Source organism: Canis lupus, chromosome X, assembly GCF_011100685.1.
Source record: "Canis lupus familiaris isolate Mischka breed German Shepherd chromosome X, alternate assembly UU_Cfam_GSD_1.0, whole genome shotgun sequence".
NCBI lineage: Eukaryota > Metazoa > Chordata > Mammalia > Carnivora > Canidae > Canis > Canis lupus.
In genome coordinates, this window is record NC_049260.1 from 26,278,044 (window position 1) to 26,304,050 (window position 26,007).

Below are 26,007 nucleotides of genomic sequence, written 5' to 3' on the forward strand. Positions count from 1 at the left end.
TCCTACCCCTGTGTCTCAGATTAGGTGCCATCCTTTGAGTCACCACTCTCTTAGGCTTGTTTTTTCCTTTCGTGGTCATTTTTTTCCCCAGGGGAGGGAAGGCAACCCTGTCCCAACCTCTTTGTGAAAGAGTCTTAATCCCAGTGCCAATCCATTCTTGGGACACAAAGTACCCCTCAAAATTCTTTCTGGAGGACTTAGGGACCATACATAAATAAGACATACAATAGGTTGTGACATTTCTGTGAATTGACTAAGGATGTGTTAAGTATGATCCCACAGTACCCTTTTATTCTTTATTTTACAATAACCAGTTGAGCTCATGCCACCCCCCCTTTTTCTATCACTACTAGACCCAAAAGAATTACCACGAACTTGAGAGTGGGGGATTTTGAAATTCATTTTTATATCTCTAGTGATTCCCCACATGCTATCTGACAGACTCAAGCCGTCACTGTCTGTTGAGTTTGATGGAACAGGTAGTAGGAACCTCATCAACATACCCGCCACCTCACTGATGCAACCACCTCCTTGAGCCCCACTGTTATGTGAACTTACAGACAGGATCCCCTGTGCACTCTGGGGAATTTTTTTCCCCCTAAACTCTTGCCTACGATCCAGTAGGAATTTTTCAGTCAACTTGAGTGAGATACAATTTTTTAAAAAAAGATTTTATTTATTCATGAGAGACACACAGAGAGAGGCAGAGACACAGACAGAGGGAGAAGCAGTTTCCCTATGAAAAGCCTGATGCAGGACTTGATCCCAGGACCTCAGCCAAAGGCAGATGCTCAACTCCTGACCCACCTAGGCGCCCCACAAAATCCAATTCACACACAATTAAATGCATAGGTATTAAGTTTATAGTATGATAAGTTTTGACACATATAAGGAACCTTCAAAGTTCTACACTAATAAAGATAACAAACATTCCCACTACACCAGAAAGTTTCCGTATTCCCCTTGAGGTCAATCCCTTTCACCATGGCCATGCTTGCTGCTGCAGGGAGCTAGTGAACTTCTTTCTATCACTGTAGATTAGTCTAGTGCATTCTAAAACTTCACATAAATGAAAACTATGTAGTATGTGCTCCTTTGTGTCTACCTTCTTTTTTTCCTTTTAAAAAAATTATTCATTTATGAGAGACACAGAGAGAGGCAGAGACACAGGAAGAGGGAGAAGCAGGCTCCATGCAGGGAGCCGGACGTGGGACTCGGTCCCAGGTCTCCAGGATCAGGCCCTGGGACCAAGGTGGCGCTAAACCACTGAGCCACTCAGGCGTCCCTGTGTCTACCTTCTTTCACTCACCATGGTGTTGGTGAGATTCATCCAGGTTAGTGCGTGTATCGGCAAGCAGTTCGTTACTTTTTACGCTGAGGGGCAATCCCTGGTGTGAACATCTCAGTTTGTGCATGTATTTATGTGTTGATGGGCATTCATGTAGTTTCTAGTTTGCAGAAATGAGTAAAGCTGTTCTGGCATCTTCTAGAAGTTTTTTTGGGGATACATTTTTTTTTAATTAAAGATTTTATTTATTTATTTGAGAGAGAGAGAGTGAGAGCAAGAGCACACAGGCGGAGGGAGAATTGGGCTTCTTGCTGAACAGGGAGCCCGATGTAGGTCTCAATCCCATGACCCTGAGATCATGACCTGAGCCGAAGGCAGATGCTTGATGACTGAGCCACCTGGGCGCCCCTGTGGATGAATGTTTTCATTTCTTTTGGGCAAATACCTAGGAGCAGAACTGCTGGACCATGTAGTAGTCACACGTTTTAATGTTACAAGAAACTGCCAAACCTTTCCCCCAAATGGTTGTGCCATTTCATACTCCCACAAGCAACGTATGACCAGTCCAGTTCCTCCACCTTCTTGGCATCACTCGGTATTGTGGTTTCTAGTATAAATTTATTTGTAACAAATATTTCATTTTAGTTTATTATTTTTAAGACTTATTTAATTATTTTAGAGAGGAGGGGAGGAGCAGAAGGAGAGAGAGGAAAGCCCAAGCAGACTCCCCCCTGAGCAGAGCCCAAGGGAGGCAGTGGGCGGGGGGAACTCCATCTCTCCACCTCATCTTGACCTGAGCCGAAATCAAGGGTCAGACGCTTAACCAACTGAGCCCCCACATATTTCATTTTAGAAGCAGAGGGAGAGAGGCAGAGGAGAGGGAGAGAGAGAGAAAGGGGCTGGGGAGGGAGAGAAGAGCTGAGAAGGAGCAGGGAGGAGGGGAGAAAAGAGGCAAAGAGAGGAAAAGAAAAAAAAGAGCAGTATCTAAGAAATAGAGTCATAAATACAATCAGGTTTTCCGGTGTCTGCTCTGATCTCTTATCAACTAGACTGCATTGCCTTTCAAGGGAGAAATATGAAGCAGTAATCTTCCTGTTATTGCGGGGGTGGTATGAGCTGGACATTACATAGAGTTTATTCTAGGAAGCCGGTAGTTTTTCAAGTATAATTTGGACGGGAAAAACTGCAATTCTACAAGAATTATCTGCATGTCAGGAACTGGCAATAATTTTGAAGTTCCTGTTCACGTTGTAAAACCTGGCTGTTTTGTACTCACGGGAGGAGACATCTCTTTTTCTTTTGTTAATGCATGAAAATGAAGGTGTTATTCATTGTAAGTAGGCACATTCTAAACCAATGATCAGCAAAAGAAGCAAAAGGCAGGAGCTATGACAGATAACATGGGGGAGAGAAGGGCAGGACAGACGTTCTTAAACTTCACTGCACTTCTACCTAAACAAATGCAAAGCTCATCTGGCTCAGCAGGAAAATACAATGAATGTAATTACGAGGTAGGATTCAAAGAACTGGTCTTTCTAGGATACAAGTGTGAACCTTCTGAGAATGACGAGTTTGAATATAGAGAGCAAATGAGGGATTCTAAGTAGTGAAACCCGAAAGGTGGATTTTTAAAAATTCATGAGAAATGATCACCATATGAATATCTGCTCAGTATTGGAACTATTCTTATTGAGACATAATTTAATGCCATTCCTCTGCTCCCTGTTGCTGGGATTCTGGGTTATTGGTGAAGGGCCCATCAGCTTTAAATGTAGAATATAGTGAACCAGAGAGATGCCTCTATGTCTCCCACTTTGGGGTCGTCTTTATTGTGTTTTCAGTGGAGAATGTGTCCTGAGCACAATTGGTAGGGAGACAGGCAACGCCCCATGTTTGCATTAAAAGAGACATTTGTCCCACTTGTCGCTAATGAGATCTTACCCAACACCCTCAAAACCACAATCAAGGCCAAGGGAGTGAGCCACTGCTCCTCCCTTTCCCCAGTACCCCACATATGGCTTGTGATCTTTTTTCCCCTAAAAGGTCTCCTTCACTGATTGAGTTAAGGTGCCCGATGACTGGAAAGCATATAGTAAATATGAGCTTCCTTCCTTTCATTCATTCACTTAATACTTATTGAGGTCCTGCTGTGGACCCGGTACTGTTCCGGGTGCTGGGCATATACAGTGGTGAATAAAACAGACAAGAATTTCTGCCTTCATACCAGTAGGGGGAGACAGATAATAAAAATAATAAGTATGTAAATCGTAGAAAGTATTAGAAGGTGATGTATGTGGAGAAGAAAAAAGCAGGATAAAGGGAATGGGAGTGTTCGGGGTAGGGAGAGGAGTGCCACTGGGATAATAAGAGGCCACTACTCCTATCGTGTTTAGTGAAGCCAGATTTATGTCACCCCTCCATAAACCACCACTACCACAGCAACCTAGAACTGTGTCAAAATGATTCTAGATGCTCCATTCCGCACTCTGGAGAAGGAGCTAAATTTGGATAGCATTATGTTCTGTGTAGCTAACGACACCACCTTCACTCACCTCAGTATCTCGTAGGTGTCAGGAGATCAGCCAGGACCAGGAAATGAGCTCCCGGATGCAGTGCAAATTATGGTGTGGATCCTGCCCCACCCCAGGGTGTACAGTGCATCTGTTGACTAAAAGGTCAACAGGCCTGCTTTTTTTCCTTTTCCCATAAGTAGTATATCTTTCCTCATGTCTAGAAATATTTTTATAACATGGTTTAATCCCTGGCATGATCTTTTCCTTTATATGTGTTGTGATTTCTGAACAATGCCATTATTTCAAAACATTTAATTTCCATTTTTTTCACTGTGATGAAATACTTGCACATGTAACTTTGGACATATTTGTGGTTTTATCCTTAAGCTAACTTGCAAAAGTGGGTTCAGAAGATACACAAAGTTTTAACATTTTTTGATGCAAATTGCCCACTAGAAAGCTTGTATTTAATGTCCCCTCACCAGCTATGTATGAGAACGTTTATTTTCCTATATTCTTACCAATGCTTGGGATGTCATTCTTTTTACTTTATTAATTTGAAAGGTGTTACTCTGTATCTCATTAATGTTTTCAATCGCCTTATCTTTGACTGGGAGGTTTACCAGGATTTGTATGTCTCCTTTTGGAAACTGCTCGTTTTTAATCAGAGTGTTTATCTTTCTTAGTGATAGCTAACAGTTCTTTAGATATTATGGGTCTCAGCTTTTTTCCAACATATATGTTGCAGATATTTTCCCCACTTTAGGATTGTGCTTTAATTTTATTTACAGAGTTTCTAAAAGAGTTGTATTGAGGGTTTGGCACTTAAAACATCTTAAATTTATTATGGCTTTTTTCCCTGCGCTTCCTTGATAAGTGCTTTTTGCACTTAACTATGTAAATATCCAAATCATGTAAATATCCAAATTCTCTTCATTTTCTATATTTTTAGCATTTAGCTAAATAGTAATACCCGGAGTTTATTTTTGTGTACGGATTGATGTAGGGCTCCTACTTTACTTTTTCTCAAATGCTTGTCTAATAGCCCGAGGACCATCTCTTAAATAATTCTTCCTATCCTCACAAATAGAGAACACCAAAGCATCACATAGCTATTGTATAATTACTTATAGATACACATATGAAACTAAACAATGAAGTTGCTGTTTTAGAGCCAAAAATAGTAGAATACTGGCAATCCCATACAACTCAATCTAATACTAACCTGTGGCAAAGTGAAATCTCTGTTTTTTAAAAGATGATGTCGAATATTTGAACAATTAAAAAAAAAACAAGCTCAGTTGTTAAAAAAAAAAAAAAGATTTCAGATGTGTGTAACCCAGACGTTTTAGCTGACAAAAATAAATGAGTTGAGATGAGGTGAAGTCAGTGGGAGGGGTTGACTCTCAAGCATCTTTTTTCCCTCTGAAAATGAACGTAAACGCTGTACACTGCATTTTTAAAATATAATGTTCTTTTCCCCCTGTGGACTTTCGGGTCCACCTCACACCAGCTGAGTTGGCTCACTGAACAGAACTCTTCTTGTAAGATCTTTCCTCCTCTCTGTCTTTTCCCTGCTGGCCTCATTATTAAAAATGTGCTACTGTCAGATATAAATGATGTTTCTCACTAAGTACGCTCAATAGCATTTTCCTTTCACTCTGTTTTTTCTCCAAATTTAACAATAAGCCATCTTGCCTTAGTGAAAAAAGATCCCAACCCTCTCTGACTATTCCCAGGTTTGCGAGCTGGCATGACTGGCAGCCTGAGTGATTGATCTATAACCTTTGGGCACTCAGGTAATTATAAGTTGCCCATAAGCTTTGCTGTGCCAGCAGAGCAAATAAAAAACTTGGGGATGTAATTCTGGGTCAGCAAAGCTCTCTTCTCATGATGTCATATGAAATAAGAATTTTAACTATAAGAGGGAATTCTTCAGAGAACAATGAAAATTATTTATATTTTTCCTTCTAATCATCATGAAACGTGATAATGGTTAATTTTTTTCTTCTCTGTCCGTGCCTAAAATTGTTTTTCAACTTCTGACCTTCAGGATTTCCTTTCCACTGATCTAGGAGTAGAGGCAGAGAAAGCCAAGTTTCTGGTGTTCAAAGAAAAATGAAAGTCAGAAATAACCCTTGTAAATCAAAGTTTCAATACTTCCATTCCCATAATCCTGGGAGTTGTCAATGATTTTTATTTTCACTAATGAGGCAATAACTCAAGAGCCGGTCCTCTTCTGTCAGGAGACAAATATTATGAAACAGAACTGTCATTTGTCTCCGAATTCTGCTTTATGCAGAGGCGTATGTGGATAAGCTTGCAAGAAAAAAGGGCATTTTCTCAGCCAAGATAGAATGAGCTGTAATAGACTGATTACTAAATGGTTTATCATAAAAATCTTAGTGCTGGAAAAGAACATTAAAGGTCATATGGTACAGTCTCCTGTCTACAGATATGCTCATTCAAAGCTTAAGGGCCAAGTTAACAAGTTTTTGAAGCTGCTAAACACTATCATCATCTAACTGTATGACCTCTCTCTTCCCAAAATGTTCAATGACACATGGATTTTCAAATTGATTGTCTTTAGAATTTTGTGACATTGAGAAAAATTGCAGACGTCCTAGAGTAGGTTATAATACTCTTAGGAAAATGATTGTTTCTCTAGAAGCGTGACTGGTTCACTTTTCTGTTTAGTTTTAGCTGTTATTTACTGGCTGTAGGAAGGAAGCACTGCTCCTGATGTCCTTGTGGTTGATGGTAAAATTAACAGCCTTCCAGGCACCGCAAGTCCCTGTTTGCCCTTGGGTAATTCTTCACCCTCTCCATAGACACTAGGCTTGGTCATGTGACTTCCTTTGGCCAATGGGACATTGCAGACGTGACACAAGCAGAGGCTGGTTAAAGTGCTTGTGCGTTGTGGCTTGCCTACTCTTTTGCTTCTTTTATTTTTTATTTTTATTTTTTTAAAGACTTTATTTATTCATGAGAGAGAGAGAGAGAGAGAGAGGGGCAGAGACACAGGCAGAGGGAGAAGCAGGCCCCATGCTGGGAGCCCGACGTGGGACTCGATCCCGGGTCTCCAGGATCATGCCCTAGGGAAGGAAGGCGCTAAACCGCTGAGCCACCCGGGCTGCCCTTTTGCTTCTTTTAGAATCCAATTTTCATGTGAACAAGCCCCAGCCAGTCAGATAGAGACTTGTGGCCCAGTGAATAGCCAACACCAACTGCCAATGCGTTTGTGAGGCCATCTTAAGCCATTCAGTCCCAGTTGAGCCACCAGATAACTGAGATGGCATAAGACAAGGCCAGCAGAAGAACTACGTAGCCCCAGTTGCTGACCTACAGAATCATGGATAAATAAAACAGCTGTTGTAAGTCACTAAGTTTTAGGGTGGTTTCTTTTGAGGCAACCAGTAACTGATGCACTCCTGGTGTATAGTAAAGCCACATCTCTCTCTGGGGTTAGGTTTCCCAGTTAACATGTAAGGAAGGAAAAAAATCATGTAAAGTCAAAATTGCCATTGGATATCCCTTAGGCAGTTACCATCTACAATCAAAGCAAACATTTTTCCCTCTGTTATTGGGAGAGATTGTTAATTTTCTTTTGAGTGCCAGATGAAATAATTGGCTTGTGATTGTGGCCATGTTATGTGAAACACACATTCTATATCTTTAAGTATTCGCTTTCTAGGGAATCCCTGGGTGGCTCAGCAGTTTAGCGCCTGCCTTTGGCCCAGGGTGTGATCCTGGAGTCCCAGGGTCGAGTCCCACGTTGGGCTCCTGGCATGGAGCCTGCTTCTCCCTCTGCCTGTGTCTCTGCCTCTCTCTCTCTCTCTCTGTCTTTCATGAATAAATAAATAAATAAAATCTTAAAAAAAATAAAGTATTCGCTTTCTAATCCATTGGATTATCACTGATGTCACCCTTGTCTTGCAAATGTCCCAACTTCCCCTCACCATGTCCTCCTAGCAAAATTCTAACCCTGGTTATAGTCAGTGAACTGACTACTCCACATCAGTGACTAAGAAGCTGAAATTTGCTGGAGAAAATGACACAACCTCTGTTGAGGACTCTTACTTTAAACTTGTTACCGCAAATCTCTAGTAAGCCTTTAGTAGTCCTGGCTAATCCTATTATATTTCTCTAGTAAATTCACTTTCCAAATCTGAGACAACTATTTCACACTTTCTTCTTCTTCTTTTCTCTCCAACATCCTTTCCTTCCCCCAACACTGATTTTAAGTGTAAAGTTCCGTGTTTTTTTTTTTTAAATAAAGAGCTTTTTAAAAAATTTTTTTAAATCTTTTTTTGAAGATTTTTAAAATTGATTTATTCATGGAGACACACAGAGAGAAGCAGAGACACAGGCAGAGGAAGAAACAGGTCCCATGCAGGGAGCCCGATGTGGGACTTGATCCTGGAACTCCAGGATCATGCCCTGGGTTGAAGGCAGCGCCAAACCACTGAACCACCGGGGCTGCTCAGTTCTGTGGTTTTTGACAAATGTATACACACTGTATAACCACCGCTGTGATCAAGAGGGGGATCTTTTCCATCATTCTAGAAAGTTCTTTCATGCCTTTTTGTAGACATATGTTTGCATTTCTCTTGCATAAATACCTGGGATGGAATTGCTGAGTCAAATTGCAGGTATATTCACCAGGATTTACCACCAAATCTAAGAACTAATGAGTTTTGCCAGCATCACAGTAGGCAGCTGTGAGTTAGTCTGGCACATGAATTTTGGCTTCTTGCTTGTCATCCCAGGCCCGGAGCACCTCAGTGAACTTCTTGGTCATCCAGGAGACCATACCCTCTCCAACAAGGTCTGAATCTCTGAAGAGGTGTCCTTCTCCCAGTTTGTTCCTTCTTTGGATGCTCTCCCAAAGCCTTAGAGATAGCGGCTGCTTCCTTCATTGGCATTCCTGGAGAGCTAGCTTCACTCTTCTTAATAGTAGTTAAGCTCCTGTTGCTAGTTAATAATTACTTATACTAAATTTTCCCATTGCAAATTACTGTTGTGGTTTTTGTTTCACGAGTTGGTCCCGATTAATGCATCCCATGTCATAGAATCTTTTCTACTATGCCTCAAGAATGTGTCCTGAAATATCCACCCTCCCCATCGCTACTGCTAGCAGCCAAGCCGAAGCCTCAAACACATTTGATCTGAACAAATGCAACAGCTTTCTGTCTGGTTTCTCTACTTTTCTGTTGTCTTGTCCCCAGACTTCTACAGTCCATTCATATAACAGGCATAGTGAGCTTTTTTTGTTTTTTTAAGTAAGCTCTGCACCCAACATGGGACTTGAACTCACAACCCTGAGATCAAGAGTCCCATGCTCTACTAACTGAGCCAGCCAGAAGCCCCTGCTGAGCTTTTGGTGTAGATTCAATCATATTACTACACTGCTTAAAACCCTCCAATAAGGACTTCTGGTTTTAGCTTAGAGATGTAGAAAGTTGCATGAGAGTCTCTTCCATCTTTACAATAGCCAAACTGTGGAAGGAGCCTCGGTGTCCATCGAAAGATGAATGGATAAAGAAGCTGTGACCTATATATACAATGGAATATTTCTCAGCCATTAGAAATGAAAAATACCCACCATTTGCTTCAACACGGATAGAACTGGAGGGTATTATGCTGAGTGAAGTAAGTCAACCGGAGAAGGACAAACATTATGTGGTTTCATCATTCAGGGAATATAAAAAATAGTTGAAAGGGATTAAAGGGGAAAGTAGAGAAAATGAGTGGGAAATATCAGAGAGGGTGACAACATGAGAGACTCCTAACTCTGGGAAACGAACAAGGGGTAGTGGAAGGGGAAGTGGGCGGAGGGATGGGGTGACTGGGTGACGGGCACTGAGCGGGGCACTTGACGGGATGAGCGCTGGGTGTTATGCTATATGTTGGCAAATCGAACTCCAATAAAAAAATATACAAAAAAAAAGAGTCTCTTCCATCCATACAGCAAGGAAAATCTGGACAAACTGGAAATCAGTGATTTTTCTTGAATGAACCAGACAACCGAGGTTATAGGGCAACCACATTATCCAAGATCTGAGGAATGCCAAGTTCTTGCAGGGAGATATAGGAGCCGAAGTTTTGTTTCTCTGGGGCAGATGCTGCTGGACTCCGTTTAAGCTGGTAAGAGGATTCGGCCAAGTGTGAGCTAGTTGGAGGACTTGATCCTCTTGCAGGATTTTCCTCCACAAACCCCACCAAGCACTCATAGGGAAGTTCAGGGAGAATGGTGACAAAGCTTCCATGAAGCCGCTGGTTAGCAGAGAGAACGGCAGCCACTACTAAAACTCTGCTCAACTCTTTTTTCTACTTCCCCTATCATATAAAAGCCTACATTTATAGGGGGACACACAACAAAAGTAGTTATCATAGGGTACTGGTGAAAACCCAGTGCGGTTGAGAAGAGAGAAGAAAAAACTCTACTTCTGAAGGAATGGCAAGAATATGTACTAGGTAGGGGTGCCTGGCTGGCTCAGTCAGAAGAGCACGTGACTCTTGATCTCCTTGTCATGAGTTTGAGCCCACACTGGGTGTGGAGATTCCTAACAACAACAACAACAACAAAAAATGTAAATAAACTTAAAAAAAAAAGTACATACTAGGCCAAAACTATAGCTGGAGAGTCAAAAGCACTTGTGAGACTCAGAGACTCTGTTTAAGAGTGAGGCTTTTTTTTTTTTAAGATTTTATTTATTTATTCACAGAGAGAGAGGCAGAGACATAGGCAGAGAGAGAAGCAGGCTCCCTATGAGGAGCCTGATGCAGGACTCGATCCCAGGACCCTGGAATCACGACCCAAGCCGAAGGCAGATGCTCAACCGCTGAGCCGCCCAGGTGCCCTATAAGACTGAGGCTCAATCAGATCATCAGAGAATGCTCTTGTCTCCTGCCCTTCACTGCAGGTCAACAAGTATCAGGTAAAAATAACAGTACAAGAGAGTGGGGGTGGCGGGGGAGATTTACAAGAGACACACTCTCAACCATATAACACAAATGGGAAATCCAAGACCAGAAGCAGAGACATTGAGAAAGTAACTCTGGCAAACCAGCCCACATCAGGCATTTTCCAACTGACCTTATTTATCTTGCTTACTGTTGTATCCCTGGGATGTAGAACAGTACTGGGGCTTAGGAAGTCCTCACTAAATATTGAATGAATGACCGTTTGTTAGCTGCTACATCCAGAGATCAACTGAGAGAACATCAGATCCGTGTCTTATTGAATGAGACGGTCAGAATCATCTGATATTTAAATACCAACTTATTAACATTTAAATATATTCAAATAACTAATATTTAAATGATTATTTCTCTCTTCAATTCTGTTTTGCTTAACGCATATAGTTTAATTCATGTAAGTTAAATGAATATATGGTGAAGTTCCACTATAATATTTCTTAAAATATTTTATTTATTTATTTGAGAGAGTGCATGCATGTGCGTGTGGTGGGGGATGGGGCACAGGGAAAGGGAAGGAAAGAATCTTTTTTTTTTTAAGATTTTATTTATTTATTCATGAGACACACACACACACACACACACACACACACACACACACACACAGAGGCAGAGGGAGAAACAGGCTCCATGCAGGGAGCCCGATGTGGGACTCGTTCCTGGGTCTCCAGGATCACGCCCTGGGCCAAAGGCAGGCGCCAAACCGCTGAGCCACCCAGGCTGCCTGGAAAGAGAGAATCTTAAGCAGGCTCTATGCTCAGCATGGAGCCCAACGCAGGGCTGGGTCTCTCAACAGTGAAATCAGGACCTGAGCTGAAATCAAGAATTGATTGCTTAATTGACTGAGCCACCCAGGTGCCCCTAAAAGATTTTATTTTTAAATAATCTCTATACCCAACATGGGGCTCAAACTTACAATCCCGAGATCAAGAGTCACATGCTCCACTGCCTGAGCCAGCCAGGCGCCCCACTATTTCTCTTCTCTTCTTTAAACAGCGATCTGTGCCTTTAGATACCCCTTCCAAGTTGCAATCATGCACATTACATGCTGCTCATAGCTGTATCTTAACCTGAAATGATTGGTTTTGAAAATTATTCGAGGGGTCCCTGGGTGGCGCAGCGGTTTGGCGCCTGCCTTTGGCCCAGGGCACGATCCTGGAGACCCTGGATCGAATCCCACATCGGGCTCCCGGTGCATGGAGCCTGCTTCTCCCTCTGCCTGTGTCTCTGCCTCTCTCTCTCTCTGACTATCATAAATAAATAAAAATTAAAAAAAAAAAAAAAAAAAAAAAAAGAAAATTATTCGAATGAGGGTTTGATCAAGGAGATGGCTTCATTCATACACAGCTGGCCAAACATTAATGATGAATCAAAGCAAATCTAGAAAAAGCAATCTCACTATTTTTAGGATCATAATGGACACAATCCCAGAATCTCCATTCATGTATAAAATGTGCTGAGGCGGGAGACATTGAGAGGGGAGCCCAAGCATTGACAAAATACCGTATCTTTCTTTTTTTATTGTCTTATAGGTTATACTTCCGCTCACTGGGCATCTTTTTCTTATCTGTAAATTGGTAGAATTGGACCAAAGACCTCTATGGTCTATTCTAGTTTCTTAACATTGCTAAAGAAAATTAAAAAAAAAAGATAATAGATAGCATTACGAAACTGAGAACCATACTACATTCCTCTAACACATGGGATCCCTGGGTGGCGCAGCGGTTTAGCGCCTGCCTTTGGCCCAGGGCGCGATCCTGGAGACCCGGGATCGAATCCCACGTCGGGCTCCCGGTGCATGGAGCCTGCTTCTCCCTCTGCCTGTGTCTCTGCCTCTCTCTCTCTCTCTGTGACTATCATAAAAAAAAAATAACACACACGTACACACAGACACGCACACGCGCACATGCCTGTGCACACACACACACACATAGGTGTCCCTTATTAACTTCTGGTGCATTTGTCATATGCCTTGTTTCCAGTCCTCCATTCTTTGTGGTGTGTGTGTACGCCTGCATGCATTTGTGCTTGCTTATGTGTGGGTGTTTTAGACGTGGCTCCGTTCTTTTTATGTGGCAAAAAATCATTCTGATAGTCTGAAACTAGACAGATTCCCAGGGCACCAGACTTTATGTTTGCATTGCAAACATTCTGCTTTTGATATTTAGTGGAGTCAGAAATAAGAACAGAGAAAAATGAAGTAATTAAATAATTTTGTGACTACAAATTATGCTGGGCAAAATTCTCTTTAATTGGCAATACTTTATGAACTCATTGGAGATAAATTTTTAGGTAACTTCTTTAAATATATCAGCCTCTGAAGAAAATTGTATATTAGTTTTTTATTTCAACTAGCTTGTGTACAGTTTTAATTTAATTATTTTGAAAGATTTTATTTATAAAGAATCTCTACACCCAATGTGGGGCTCAAATTTACAATCTCGAGATCAAGAGCCACATTCTCTACCCCTGAGCCAGTCAGGTGCCCCTACAGTTTTAATTTAATTTAAATTTTTTTGAAGATTTTATTTGCTTATTCATGAGAGACAGAGAGAGGGAGGGAGGGAGAGAGAGAGAGAGAGAGAAAGAGAGAGAGGCAGAGACACAGGCAGAGGAGGAAGCAGGCTCCAAGCAGGGAGCCGGATGCAGGGCTTGATCCCAGATCTCCAGGATCACGCCCTGGGCCAAAGGCTGGCACTAAACCACTGAGCCACCTGGGCTGCTCCAGTTTTAAGTTTAAAAACTCATATTGTTTCTTGATTAATTGATAAATATATTCATTTGGTAGAACAAACATCTATGGAACATCTACTATGTGCCAAGTGTTAGTTTCAGTTATGAATAATATATAGTCTCTGATCTCAAGAAACTCAGGGTGGAGTGGGGAGCGGGAAGGAAGAATAATATAACAAACTTGCATAATTATGTTTTTGAAAATTTGGAAGGGTGATAGAATATTGCCTTGTAAGAAAAATAAATTCTTTTAGAAAAAATGTATAGGAATCCAAATGATCTTTTCATTTATTTTTACCTGAAGACTTAACTTACAGAACTCACTAATAATGTAGATTATATTTATTTAAGGGTTGAGAGTCTAATTTTTTTTGGTTAATTCACAAATACAATTTATTTTTGTCCTGGTTTTATTTCCCTTTTTAATTTGGTTATTTTTCAAATTGAATTTTACCTACCCATAGTCAAGAGCAGTGGTTCTCAAAGTGTAGTCTGCAGACCACTGGGAGTTCCCAGGATACTTTCAGGGGGCCCATGTGGTCAAAATAATAATACTGAGACTGTATTTGCATTTTTCTCTGTGTTGTCAATGCAAAAAGCAAATGTGGGAAAAATTGCTGACCTTTTTTTTTTTTTTTGAAGATTTTATTTATTTATTCATGAGAGACACAAAGAGAGAGGCAGAGGGAGAAGCAGGCTCCATGCAGGGAGCCTGATGTGGGACTCGATCCCGGGTCTCCAGGATCACGCCCTGGGTTGAAGGTGGCGCTAAACCGCTGAGCCACCCAGGCTGCCCAATTGCTGACTTCTAAACACAAATTAAGGAACTGACACCAAACTGCACTAATAGTCATTATATTCTTTATCTCCACATCACTGCCAAAAAGGATAGTTTCACTTACAATGTCTTTGAATGTGCAGTAAAAATGGTTAATTTTTTTAAAGAAGATTTTATTTATTCATGAGAGACAGAGAGAGAGAGAGAGGCAGAGACATAGGCAGGGAGAGGGAGAAGCAGGCTCCTCGCAGGGAGCCCGATGCGGGACTCGATCCTGGGTCTCCAGGATCACGCCCTGGGCCGAAGGCAGATGCTCAACCTCTGAGCCACAGGCATCTGGTTAATTTTGTTAAATTTCGATCCTAAAAAAAAAAAAAAAAAAAAAAAAAAAAAAAAAAATTCGATCCTCACACATATTTATAATAGTTTGTGTAATGACAGATTTTATGCTGTGTGCCAAAGGTCGGTTGTCATTTCAAGCAAAGGACTTGTGGGATTGTTTGTGTTGGGAACTGAACTCTGCTTTGTTCAGGGAGCACCATTTTTACTTGAAAGACGACCAATAGGGATGGCTGCGGGGCTCAGTTAAGCGCCTGACTCTTGATCTCCGCTCAGGTCTCCATCTCTCAGGGTCGTGAGTTCGAGCCCGGTGTTGGACTCCACGCTGGGTGTGGAGCCTACATAATTAATTAAAAAAAAAAAAAAAAAAGAAAGAAAAATGGGGCAGCCCGGATGGCTCAGCAGTTTAGCGCCGCCTTCAGCCCTGGGCTGATCCTGGAGACGTGGGATCGAGTCCCGCGTCAGGCTCCCTGCATGGAGCCTGCTTCCCTCTGCCTGTGTCTCTGCCTCTCTCTCTGTGTGTCTCTATGAATAAATAAATAAAATCTTAAAAAAAAATGAAAAAGACTGATAGAGACAAACTATGGTGTTTCTAATGTGGGTATTTGGCAGACATTTTCTCAAAAATGAAGGAAGTGAGTCTGTCGCTATAGGAAACTCAACTGACAGGTATTTGTTGCCAATAAAAGCATTAACTCGCCTTCCTATTGTTTCTTAACAGGCCAGGGTCTCATGAATGTTAAGGAATTTTTGAGGTTCATTAGACCCAAAGACCTTTGGAATTTGTTGAAAGACAACTCAGTTTCCATGAGAAACAAAGTACAAAGATTGGTATGCAGTTCTGAATGTCTTGTAAATAAATCTAGATGTTATCACTTTCACAATCCTGTGATTTGTAGTTAGGTTTTTTAGGTAGTCAAATGCATCATGAGTTTACCCACATATTCTGTATCTTTTCTTGGAGGAATTTCAGTTGTTTAAGGCAATCGAGCTCACATGAGAAGAAATAGCTTGCTCACCATCTGCGTGATGTCCACTATTTTACTAGGATGCCCATAACTGTAACTGCAGGTGACATTTATACCTATACAGTGGGGTGGTCAAAATATGGGAATAGGTCTTATGAAAATAGGGTGAACTCTTGGCAGACAAGTTTTAAAAACTCCACATATTACCTTTACAAAGTTCGTTTAAAACAGTTTTCTAGTTTAGAATGTTTATGATATTTAAAAAATGATGTATTTTCTCATTACGTAAATAACACATTCATTACAGAAAATTTGGGCAAGAACAGAAATTGTAAAAAAGAAAATGAAAATTCTCCATGATTTCACTATCCCAAATTCACCGCAGCTAATAATTTGGTGGGTTTCCTGCCAGGCTTTTTTCTCATCAGAGCCTGGCAGAGCTGGAAGGGACCTCAGAGATGATCTTGTCCAACTTACTCATCTTCCAGATGAAGAGAATTCATTAGAAACTTGACTCTTTTTCTGCATTTGTTTCAAGTCATTTAAGCAAGAAGAGTCCAGTTATGATAAGACAGCCCGTTGTGCAGTGCAGATATATCTGGAGAAACCCTTGGTTGTGTCATGGGTACAAGCCATGCCCAAGAGCTAACCCAGACAAAGAGCTTGCTAGAACCCAGTTTGCTCCCAAGGCCTTCCTGCTTTGATCATTGCCTGTGATGATGTGACATTTGGAGTTGCAGCAGTCATTCTGTGACCTAAGGTGACAAGCCCAAGGACAAAAAGCTCACACGCTAAAGGCAACAGAGTGGAATGAAAGAAAGAATAGGGGTCTTTAATGACATAATTGAGTAGCCAGACTAACCCTAGTATTGCCCACCCTCAGATATCTTGGTGAGAAAAAGAAATACTTCTCCTTTCAGTTCTTTGAGTTGGGTATTCTGTTATTCATATTCTCCAAAATCCAAATTCATAACCCTGTGACCTTGGATGCATACAAATATTAACTATTCTCTGCCTGGTTGCCTACACTGGTAAAAGAGATTAATGTACACACATATTTTACTAAGTTTTATACACTCTCATTTGTATTCTATTTCTGCCCTATAACATTCTATCATGACATTCTCCTGTGTTCTTTAAAATTTTTCTTAAAAGCACAATCTTTGATGGCTACAGAGATGTTTGTCATATGTTTTTCTCTAAATGCCCCCCTTGAGCACTGGCATTATTAGCAAATGTTCTTTTGTATAAGGAAAGATTGCAGTGAATCCTCCTGGTACAGGAAGTTTTCTACCTTCAATTCTTTTTGGGGGATACATTTCTAGAACTGGAAATCCTGTGTCACATGTTTAAGGCTTATGATATCAAAGCCACATTGTCTCTCCTGTCTCTTAGAAATTTAACATTGCTATTAAAAGTGTACACGAGGGGCCCCTCCGTGGCTTAGTTAAGCCCCATGTTGGGCTCTTTGCTCAGTGGGGAGCCTACTTCTCCCTCTCCCTACTGTTTGCTCTCTCTCTCTTTCTCAAATAAATGAATAAAATCTTTTAAAAAAAGAAAGTATACATGAGGAGCACCTGGCTGGCTCAGTCGGTGGAGCATGCAACTCTTGATCTTAGGGTGGTGAGTTCAAGCCTCATGTTGGGCATAGAGCTTACTTTAAATAAATAAATAATTTTAAAAAGTATACATTAGTGTGGAATGTTCATTTTGATAAGGGATGCATTTATGTGGTTCTAAATTCATTAAGTGTACACTGGAAATTTTTCCTCCCGTTCCTTTTCCCTAGCCACCCAGTTCCTCTAAGGTTTCTGGGAAAATTTTCCAAATATACTGTAAGTGTATATAGGGCCGAGGCAGGAAACAGATGGTACAGTTGAATTAATCAATTTAAGGAAAGAGATTATTGACAAAGTCAAGAGGGATGTTGGGAAGCCCACAGTCACAGGGTCGCTCCGTGGAGCTAGTGACAGGGGCCTCCGAGGACTAATGTGGGAAGAAGGGGAGGAAGCAGAACCTGCAGGCGAAAAGGCTGCGTCATGGAGAGGGCTGGCTTACAGGACCTTGACCTGCAGTGGAAATGCAGCCCCAAGGGGAGGCACTGGCTGATTAAATCTGGTGGAGACCAGAGGGGCCAGGAGGCCTACTCCCGGAGCCCTTCACCTCTCTTCTAAGGAAGCCTGGGGCTTTCGTGGCAGCAAGGCTGGTATACAGAGGATGGCTATGCGGAATTTCTGGAAGCTGGTGTTGCCCTTCTCACCAGTGCATTCCTTATTCCTTTAATCAAGGGAAGTGTCCTTTGGCCCCCCTACCCCAGAAGGAAAGTCCGAGACCGAAACTCTCTAGTTACTTATATTAATCTGTTGTCACATTCTCCCTCCCTCACTTTGTGACCTCCTCTCGGTGATCTGTCGGGCAGTTCCAGCCTATCCGCCATAGGCCATTATCTCGTCGGCCGAAGCTTCAGGAATCATCGTGGCAATGTACTAAGGTCCCAGGTGTATCTGCCAGGAGTTAGACTCCAAGTCACAGAAGAGTGACATTAGGCCCCTTTCCTTTTTTAATATTTTATTTATTTATTTATTTATTTATTTATTTATTTATTTATTTATGAGACACACACACACACACACAGAGACAGAGAGAGAGACAGAGACACAGGCAGAGGGAGAAGCAGGCTCCATGCAGGGAGCCCAATGTGGGACTCGATCCCGGGACTCCAGGATTACGCCCTGGGCCGAAGGCAGGCGCTAAACCACTGGGCCACTCAGGGATCCCCAGGCATCTTTCCATCTAGCCTTATGATCCGTTCCGGGGGTCCATTTCCGCTGCTCCCCATTGTTTGACTTCAGATTTAGAAAACAGAACCCGATTCAGTGCTTAAATCCTCATATTTTCTCGAGAGTTGGGTTTGCCTGTGATTGTTAAGGTTTTATTAATCAATCAATCAATTAATTAATTTTTAAAGATTTATTTATTTATTCATGAGAGACATAGAGAGGCAGAGACAGAGGCAGAGGGAGAAGCAGGTGCCTTAACGGGAGCCTGCAGCGGGACTCGATCCCGGAATCCCGGGATCACGCCCTGAGCCGAGGGCAGACGCTCAACCACTGAGCCCCCCCAGGCGTCCCAATTGTTCAGATTTTATTTTATTTTTTATTTTTTTTAATTTTTATTTATTTATGATAGTCACAGAGAGAGAGAGAGAGAGACAGGCAGAGACCCAGGCAGAGGGAGAAGCAGGCTCCATGCACCGGGAGCCCAACGTGGGATTCGATCCCGGGTCTCCAGGATCGCGCCCTGGGCCAAAGGCAGGCGCCAAACCGCTGCACCACCCAGGGATCCCCCAATTGTTCAGATTTTAACACTGATTGTCCCTCAGTCCTGGGTGCGTCCCCCTAATTGAGACGTACAATCCCAGGGTAGAAACAAGGAGAGGGAAGGGAAAGCACCTGCGGAGAGGCAGGGACAGCAGATGCACGGGCGAATCTCCACGCTGGCGGGGCCTTCAAGGGGAGCTGCCCTGATTGTTCGGTCCTGGTCCTGCGGTTTAGTTTCTCTCGACAGGCTTCGCCAGCCGCCGCTCCTGGGAACAGCCGCGGGAAGGACAAAGGAAGAGGAACGTGTCTGCGGATTTCCTCCTGGCTCACATCTTTCATTGGTCAGAGTTCACCAGATGGAGGTTAGACCCTCTGCAACCCTTGGCTCTGCCACCTGGCCTTCCCGAGCGGCCGCTAGGGAAGCCGCAGCGCCTCCTTCCCGCCGCAGGGCCTCTGGATCTGGAGGGTGCGGGAGAAACCAGAGCCTCCGTGGTTCTGCTTATGTCCGGCCTCTGGGCACTGGAGCTGTGGGGTCATTAGAAATATCAGCTGATCCCGCAATCTTTATTATTTTTCATTTTATTTTATTATTTTTTAAAGATTTTATTTATTTATTCATGAGAGACAGAGAGAGAGAGAGAGGCAGAGACACAGGCAGAGGGAGAAGCAGGCTCCATGCAGGGAGCCCGACGCGGGACTCGATCCCGAGTCCCCAGGATCACGCCCTGGGCTGAAGGTGGTGCTAAACCACTGAGCCCCCCCCGGGCTGCCCCCCACCCCACCCCGCAATCTTTATAATCACTCTCATTGCCAAGTGATCAAACCCCACAACCATTTGCTCTCACAGAACCTTGCCCTTCACCTGCGCTGTGGGATCATCTGAATTATTGTGATGTCACTGAATCCACAGGGATTACCAGCGTCCCAAGGAAGTGCTTTATGCACTCCTCTGATTTGTGATCCGTCGGATCCCAGAATGGCATTTTAGTGTTCTGTGTCTTAGGGCCAATTCTGGGATCGATGTGTGTACCATTCAGGGTCCCAGCATAAACCATATGGCACATTTATTTATTTTTAAAAAAGATTTTATTTACTTATTCATGAGAGACAGAGAGAGACAGAGACAGAGACATAGAGGGAGAAGCAGGCTCCCTGTGGGGGAGCCTGATGTGGGACTCGATCCCAGGACCCTGGGATCACGACCTGAGCCAAAGGCAGGTGCTCAACCCCTGAGCCGCCCAGGTGTCCCCATATAGAACATTTAAAGTGGGTAATTGAGGTGAGTTAAGAAACTGGCCACTTACAAAGGTAGGGGCGGGGTTTAAAGAAGGGATGGTGTGATACTCCAGGACTAGCACCAGCATGGGGGAGCAAACAGAGGGAAGAAAGACCAGAACCAGGTGAGAGTAGCTGTATGGAAAGGACCACTAGACAGAATTTATGGCCTTTGATAGCAGGATATGGCAACTCATAGTCCAGCAGAGGAGGAGGAGTAAATACCTTGTCCTTACTCTCCTCTCACCTTCCAATCAACTGTTAATGCTTCCACTGACCACACCCAACCTTAAGCCACAAGATGCGATAGTTCAGTTTTGGGGGTACAGAATGGAGTATGGATTGGTAGAGTGTAGACTGGACGGTCAAATGGAAATCTCCAGTCCAAGTCTAAATCCTGTGCTTCTGGGCAGCCCCCGTGGTGCAGCGGTTTAGCGCCGCCTGCAGCCTGGGGTATGATCCTGGAGAGCCGGGATTGAGTCTCACTTCAGGCTCCCTACATGGAGCCTGCTTCTCCCTCTGCCTGTGTCTCTGCCTCTCTCTGTGTCTCTCATGAATAAATAAATAAAATCCTGTGCTTCTTATTGCTGTATGTGAAGATTCTAGCCCACATTTATTGTTTGTAATATATAAATACATGGGAGATCTAGGAAAATATCACTATTATTTTATAACTCCATGATTTCGAAATTCCTGTTGAGATTCCCCAATTCCATGGAGTCATCCACTGACCAGCCTACCAGTGACTGTCACCACAGAGTTTCAAAGACAGTAGTACTTACATTTACTACGTTTTAAAGACATATGTATTTCATGCACTTTTGGTATATTAAATAAAAAATATGATATAAAAGCACAAGTACCCATAGAGCCATTTATTTACTCTGACTGTTCAATCATTTATTTAATAATACCTGCTTACTGAATTGACTATTGGCAACAAGGAAAAATATAATCTAAAACAAAATTCATGAGTCTGACATTCTTGTGAGGAAGTTAGACATGGTCTGAGAGGAAGACAGAGGCTGATTTTACAGTAAGGAGTTTGTATTTATTTGTGGTAAAATGTAAAGTCATTGGAGGATTTAAGGAAGGTAGTAATATGATCCATATTCATCCAATATGAATTTTACTGTGAATGAAACAAAGAAACATAGCTCTACATTGTTTAATCTTTTCTTTTTTTCTCTCTCTATAGATGCAGTGCTTAAAGATGATACCTTTTATAACATTTAAAAGAATTTTTTTTTTCATTTAAAAGAATTTTAAAAGCTTAAGAGACATTTAAAAAACAACAAAATATTTGTAATTAATTATTATTATTTGGCTGTGTATTCTTCCAGTCTAGGTAACCCAGGCTGTGAGGCTGGCTCATCTCGGATGGTTTTGTTCACATTTCTAGTTATTGCCTCTATGTCACGTGAGGCCGGGGATGACTTGACCTGTGTCCCTCATTATTCAGCCGGCTAGCCTGGGCTCATTCACATGGTTGTGATTACAGAGCTCCTGAGAGCAACGCCCAAGTACTTTTCAAGTCTTCACTGACGTCACATTCGCTATTGTTCCATTAGCCAAAGCAAGTCATATGGGTGAGCCAAGAATCAGGGTCAAGGGCGCATGGAGAGAGAGAGGAAATTATTACAGTTCTTTTTGCAAACAATCCCCCACAGCTATTAGTGTATTGCTAACTATGTGAATTCATCCTCCGAGTTGCTCACGTTACAAACCTCAAAGTTATTTTCTACCTCTCTTTTTTTCTCCTAGTCTAAAATGGGAAATTATTTAATTAGCTAAGTAAAAGATGTGCTGTGTGGGAAATGATTTTCTCTCCGTACTTTAACAATCCAAATATTAATATAAACTTTGATTACAGACCCATTACTGTTTTAATTAATTATATTCAGAAACTGGAAAGAAATAACATAATTGGCAGACTGAAATATAAAATTTATTTAAATTCCTTGCAACAAAATGTGCCTTAATATCCCAGTAATACATTTCATTTTATTTGTTTTCCTACAAATATGCAGAGGTAATCACCAATAAGTGGTAATATTTAAATACTTAGAAAAAATATTAAGTGGTGCTCCTGGCTTAGGTGATTGTGTATATGCTTCTTATCTGAAGTTGGCAGCAACTGAAATTAAATGGTTTTCCAAATGACTGCATTGTCAACCCACCTTCTTTCAGCTGACTATTTTTCGGTCATTGCTGTCTCCCAAGGGGGTTCCTTGCACTGCCGTGGAGTACCGACAATCCCATATGGCACTAAAGCTTCCTACAACCATCGGCTGGTGCAGCCCTATAAGGAGCCTTTAGTTAATTTATTTAGTGACTTATTTTTTTAATTTTTAATTTTTCAAAAAGATTTTTATTTATTCATGAGAGACAGAGAGAGAGAGGGGTAGAGACACAGAGGGAGAAGCAGGCACCACGTAGGGAGCCTGATGTGGGACTCGATCCCAGGACCCTGGGATCACGCCCTGAGCCAAAGGCAGGTGCTCAACCCCTGAGCCACCCAGGCATTGCAGTTATTTAATTCTTAAAAAATATTTTATTTATTTATGAGAGACACAGAAAGAGAGGCAGAGACATAGGCAGAGGGAGAAGTAGGCTCCCTGTGGGGACCGATCCCAGGACCCTGGGATCACGACCTGAGCCAAAGGCAGATGCTCAACCACTGAGCCACCCAGGTGCCCCCTTATTTTTTTTAAAAAAAGATTTTGCTTATGAGAGAGAGAGAGAGAGAGAGAGAGAGAATGAGCACAGGATGGGGTAGAGGAAGAGGGAGAAGTAGACTCCCTGGTGAGTGGGAAGCCAATGCGGGGCTTGATCCCAGGACTCTTGGACCATGACCTGAGCTGAAGGCAGATGCTTAACCTACTGAGCCACCCAGGTGCCCCTATTTTTAAAATTTTATTTTAATTCCAGTGTAGTTAACCTAGGGTGTTTTTTTTTTTTTAATTTTATTTATTCATGAGAGGCAGAGACACAGGCAGAGGGAGAAGCAGGCTCCATGCACCAGGAGCCCGATGTGGGATTCGATCCCGGGTCTCCAGGATCGTGCCCTGGGCCAAAGTCAGGCGCCAAACCGCTGCGCCGCCCAGGGATCCCAACCTAGGGTGTTATATTAGTTTCAGGTGTACAATATAATGATTCAACACTTCATATATTTATTACTTGGTGCTCACTGTGGTAAGTATACTCTTTAATCCCCATCATCTATTTCACCCATTTGCCCCATTCACCTCCCCTCTGGTAACCATCTGTTTGTTCTCTAGAATTAAGCGTCTATTTTTTTGGTTTGTCTCTTTTTTTTCCCTTTGATCATCTGTTTGTTTCTTAAATTCCACATATGAGTGAGATCATATGGTATTTGTCTTTCTCTGACTGGTTTCACTTAGCATAATACACTCTAGCTCCATCCATGTCCTTGCAAATGGCAAAATTTCATTCTTTTTGATGTCTGAATGATATTCCATTACACACATACACATATCTCACATCATCTTTATCCATTCCTCTATTGATGGACACTTAGGCTGCTTCCATAATTTGGTCATTGTAAATAATGGTGCAATAAACATAGGGGTGCATATATCCCTTCGAATCAGTGTTTTTGTATTCTTTGGGTAAATACCCAGTAGTGTGATTACCGGATCACAGGGTAGTTCTATTTTTAACTTTATGAGGAACCTCCATACTGTTCTCCACAGTGGCTGCATCAGTTTGCATTCCCACCAACAGTGTAAGAGGGTTCCCCTTTCTCTACATCCTCGCCAATACTTGTTGCTTGTGTTGTTGATTTTAGCCATTCTGACAGGTGTGAGGTCATATCTCATGGTGGTTCTGATTTGCATTTCCCTGATGATCAGAGATATTGAGCATCTTTTCATGTGTCTGTTGACCATCTGGTTGTCTTTTTTGGAGAAATGTCTTTTTATTTTTTATTTTTTTTATAAATTTATTTTCTATTGGTGTTCAATCTGCCAACATATAGAATAACACTCAGTGCTCATCCCATCAAGTGCCCCCCTCAGTGCCCGTCACCCAGTCACCCCCACCCCCCACCCACCTACCTTTCTACCACCCCTAGTTTGTTTCCCAGAGTTAGGAGTCTCTCATGTTCTGTCTCCCTTTCTGATATTTCCCACTCATTTTATCTCCTTTCCCTTTTATTCCCTTTCACTATTTTTTATATTCCCCAAATGAATGAGACCATATGATGTTTGTCCTTCTTTTGGAGAAATGTCTGTTCATGTCTCCTGTATAAGGGTCTTTTAGAAAACACTGCATGGGGACCCTTTCCTGCCAGGAGGGGTGCGCTAGGATACAAGCATGGCATTGTAGAGGCATATGATTGGTCTCCACTCAAATTAGCTTCGTAACAATTCTGGGCCTCAGTTTATTCACCTGGAAAACAGGAGATTTACCTTTATGGTCTTGCTTCAACCTGTGGCTCTCTGAGTCTGTGTGGGCTCTGCTGGTGCAATGGAATCAGCATTCTATTTAACCACAGAAACAGAGAAGGGGCCCGGAACACCCCCAGTTCTGGTGGGAGCAATCACAACCAGTGTCTGGTAACATGCTTAGCATTCTGCAGACACAGATCCAAAGTTCAAGTGACACAAGTATAGGTAGGAATCCAAAACTTCATGTGCACTAAAGAGTTGCAATCCTTTGTGGCTGCTGTTGGTTCCATATGTTAGAAAACGTCTGTGCAGCGTCACCTCGTGGGTGAAAGGACTGTCCACCTGCATTCTGATGTTCATCAGTTTGATTGGGTCAGGAGGGAGTGTCCACAAGTTTTTGGGCCTCAGATCTCCCTGAGGATCTGCAACAGCCCTAGGTGCGGTGAGTCCTCCATGCCATGTGCACATGCATGGAGCTGTGCCTCCCATGGGGCAAATGATTAGGAAGGCTCCGTGGGTCTCGGGTGAGGTGGGAAACCTGCTTGCCTGGCTAACCGCTTGCTCCCCTTCCCGACTGCTGACTTGTGTCAGGACATCGGTCCCCACCATCTCCACTCCAGCTGGCCCCCACGGCAGTCCAGCCACTCAACTTGAAAGGAAATTCTTCATCTCCAGGTATATTCTGCGTCCCCTTACGTTCACTTCTCTCAGATTGCTTTTTCTCCATACTGCTCAGGGCTTCTGTGTTGGGTAAACACTTGGTCAATCTGGTGTCGCACTAAGAGGTTTTAGACTAGACCCGGGAGTCCTGAGTCTCACAGTCTTTAGAGCCCAGTCCTAAACTTTGCTCTAAAATACCCCTATCCCTGCCTTCCTCCCTCTCTGCCTCCCAATCTTAGAAGCACAAAAAGCAAAGAGCCCTCAAGTTCTTCAACTGCCATGTGAAACAGAATATTTTCCTGGCCACCTAGGACCTCTATGGTATGGTTGTTCAAAACCTTCTGTGTGAGCAGCTGAACGAGAACTGTGGCTCTCGTGGGCACAGGGGAGTCCATCAGGAGTACTTGAAGCTGCAAGTAGCATAAAACCTGCCTCACAACGGTTTAAATAAAAACAGAGTTCAGTTATTTTTTTTTTCTTCAAAACAGAAAGTCTGAACGTAGGTGGTTGCTTGCATTCATCCAGCAATTCAAGGACTTTGGAGCTAGCAACTCTATAATCATTTGAGCTTTTCCTTCTGTTTGACCCCTTCTAGTTTTTATTCTGGCTTTATTGAGATATAATTGACATATAGCATTGTGTAATTTTAAGGCATACAACATGATGATTTGATAGATTTATATATTATGAAATGATTACCACAGCAGGGTTAGTTCACCCCACATAATTATCATTTCCTT

The 26,007-nt window shown here is 42.4% G+C and overlaps 1 protein-coding gene across 3 annotated transcripts in view; it reads left to right on the forward strand.

Annotated features, from left to right (window-relative positions):
• Positions 1-10,554: 10,554 nt before the first annotated feature.
• LOC102153776 overlaps positions 10,555-26,007 on the forward strand; it is a 28,228-nt gene continuing 12,775 nt past the window's right edge. For 2 of the 3 annotated variants that reach the window (XR_005386239.1, XR_005386238.1), the window contains exon 1: positions 18,840-19,282. Coding sequence is in view for 1 of the 3 variants with exons in the window: in XM_038587156.1 (XP_038443084.1) it covers positions 10,699-10,742 (44 nt within the window). In the remaining 2 variants the exon portion in view is untranslated. Of the gene's footprint in view, positions 10,743-18,839; positions 19,283-26,007 lie in introns of those variants that run through there. The other variant, XM_038587156.1, reaches the window with a different exon arrangement.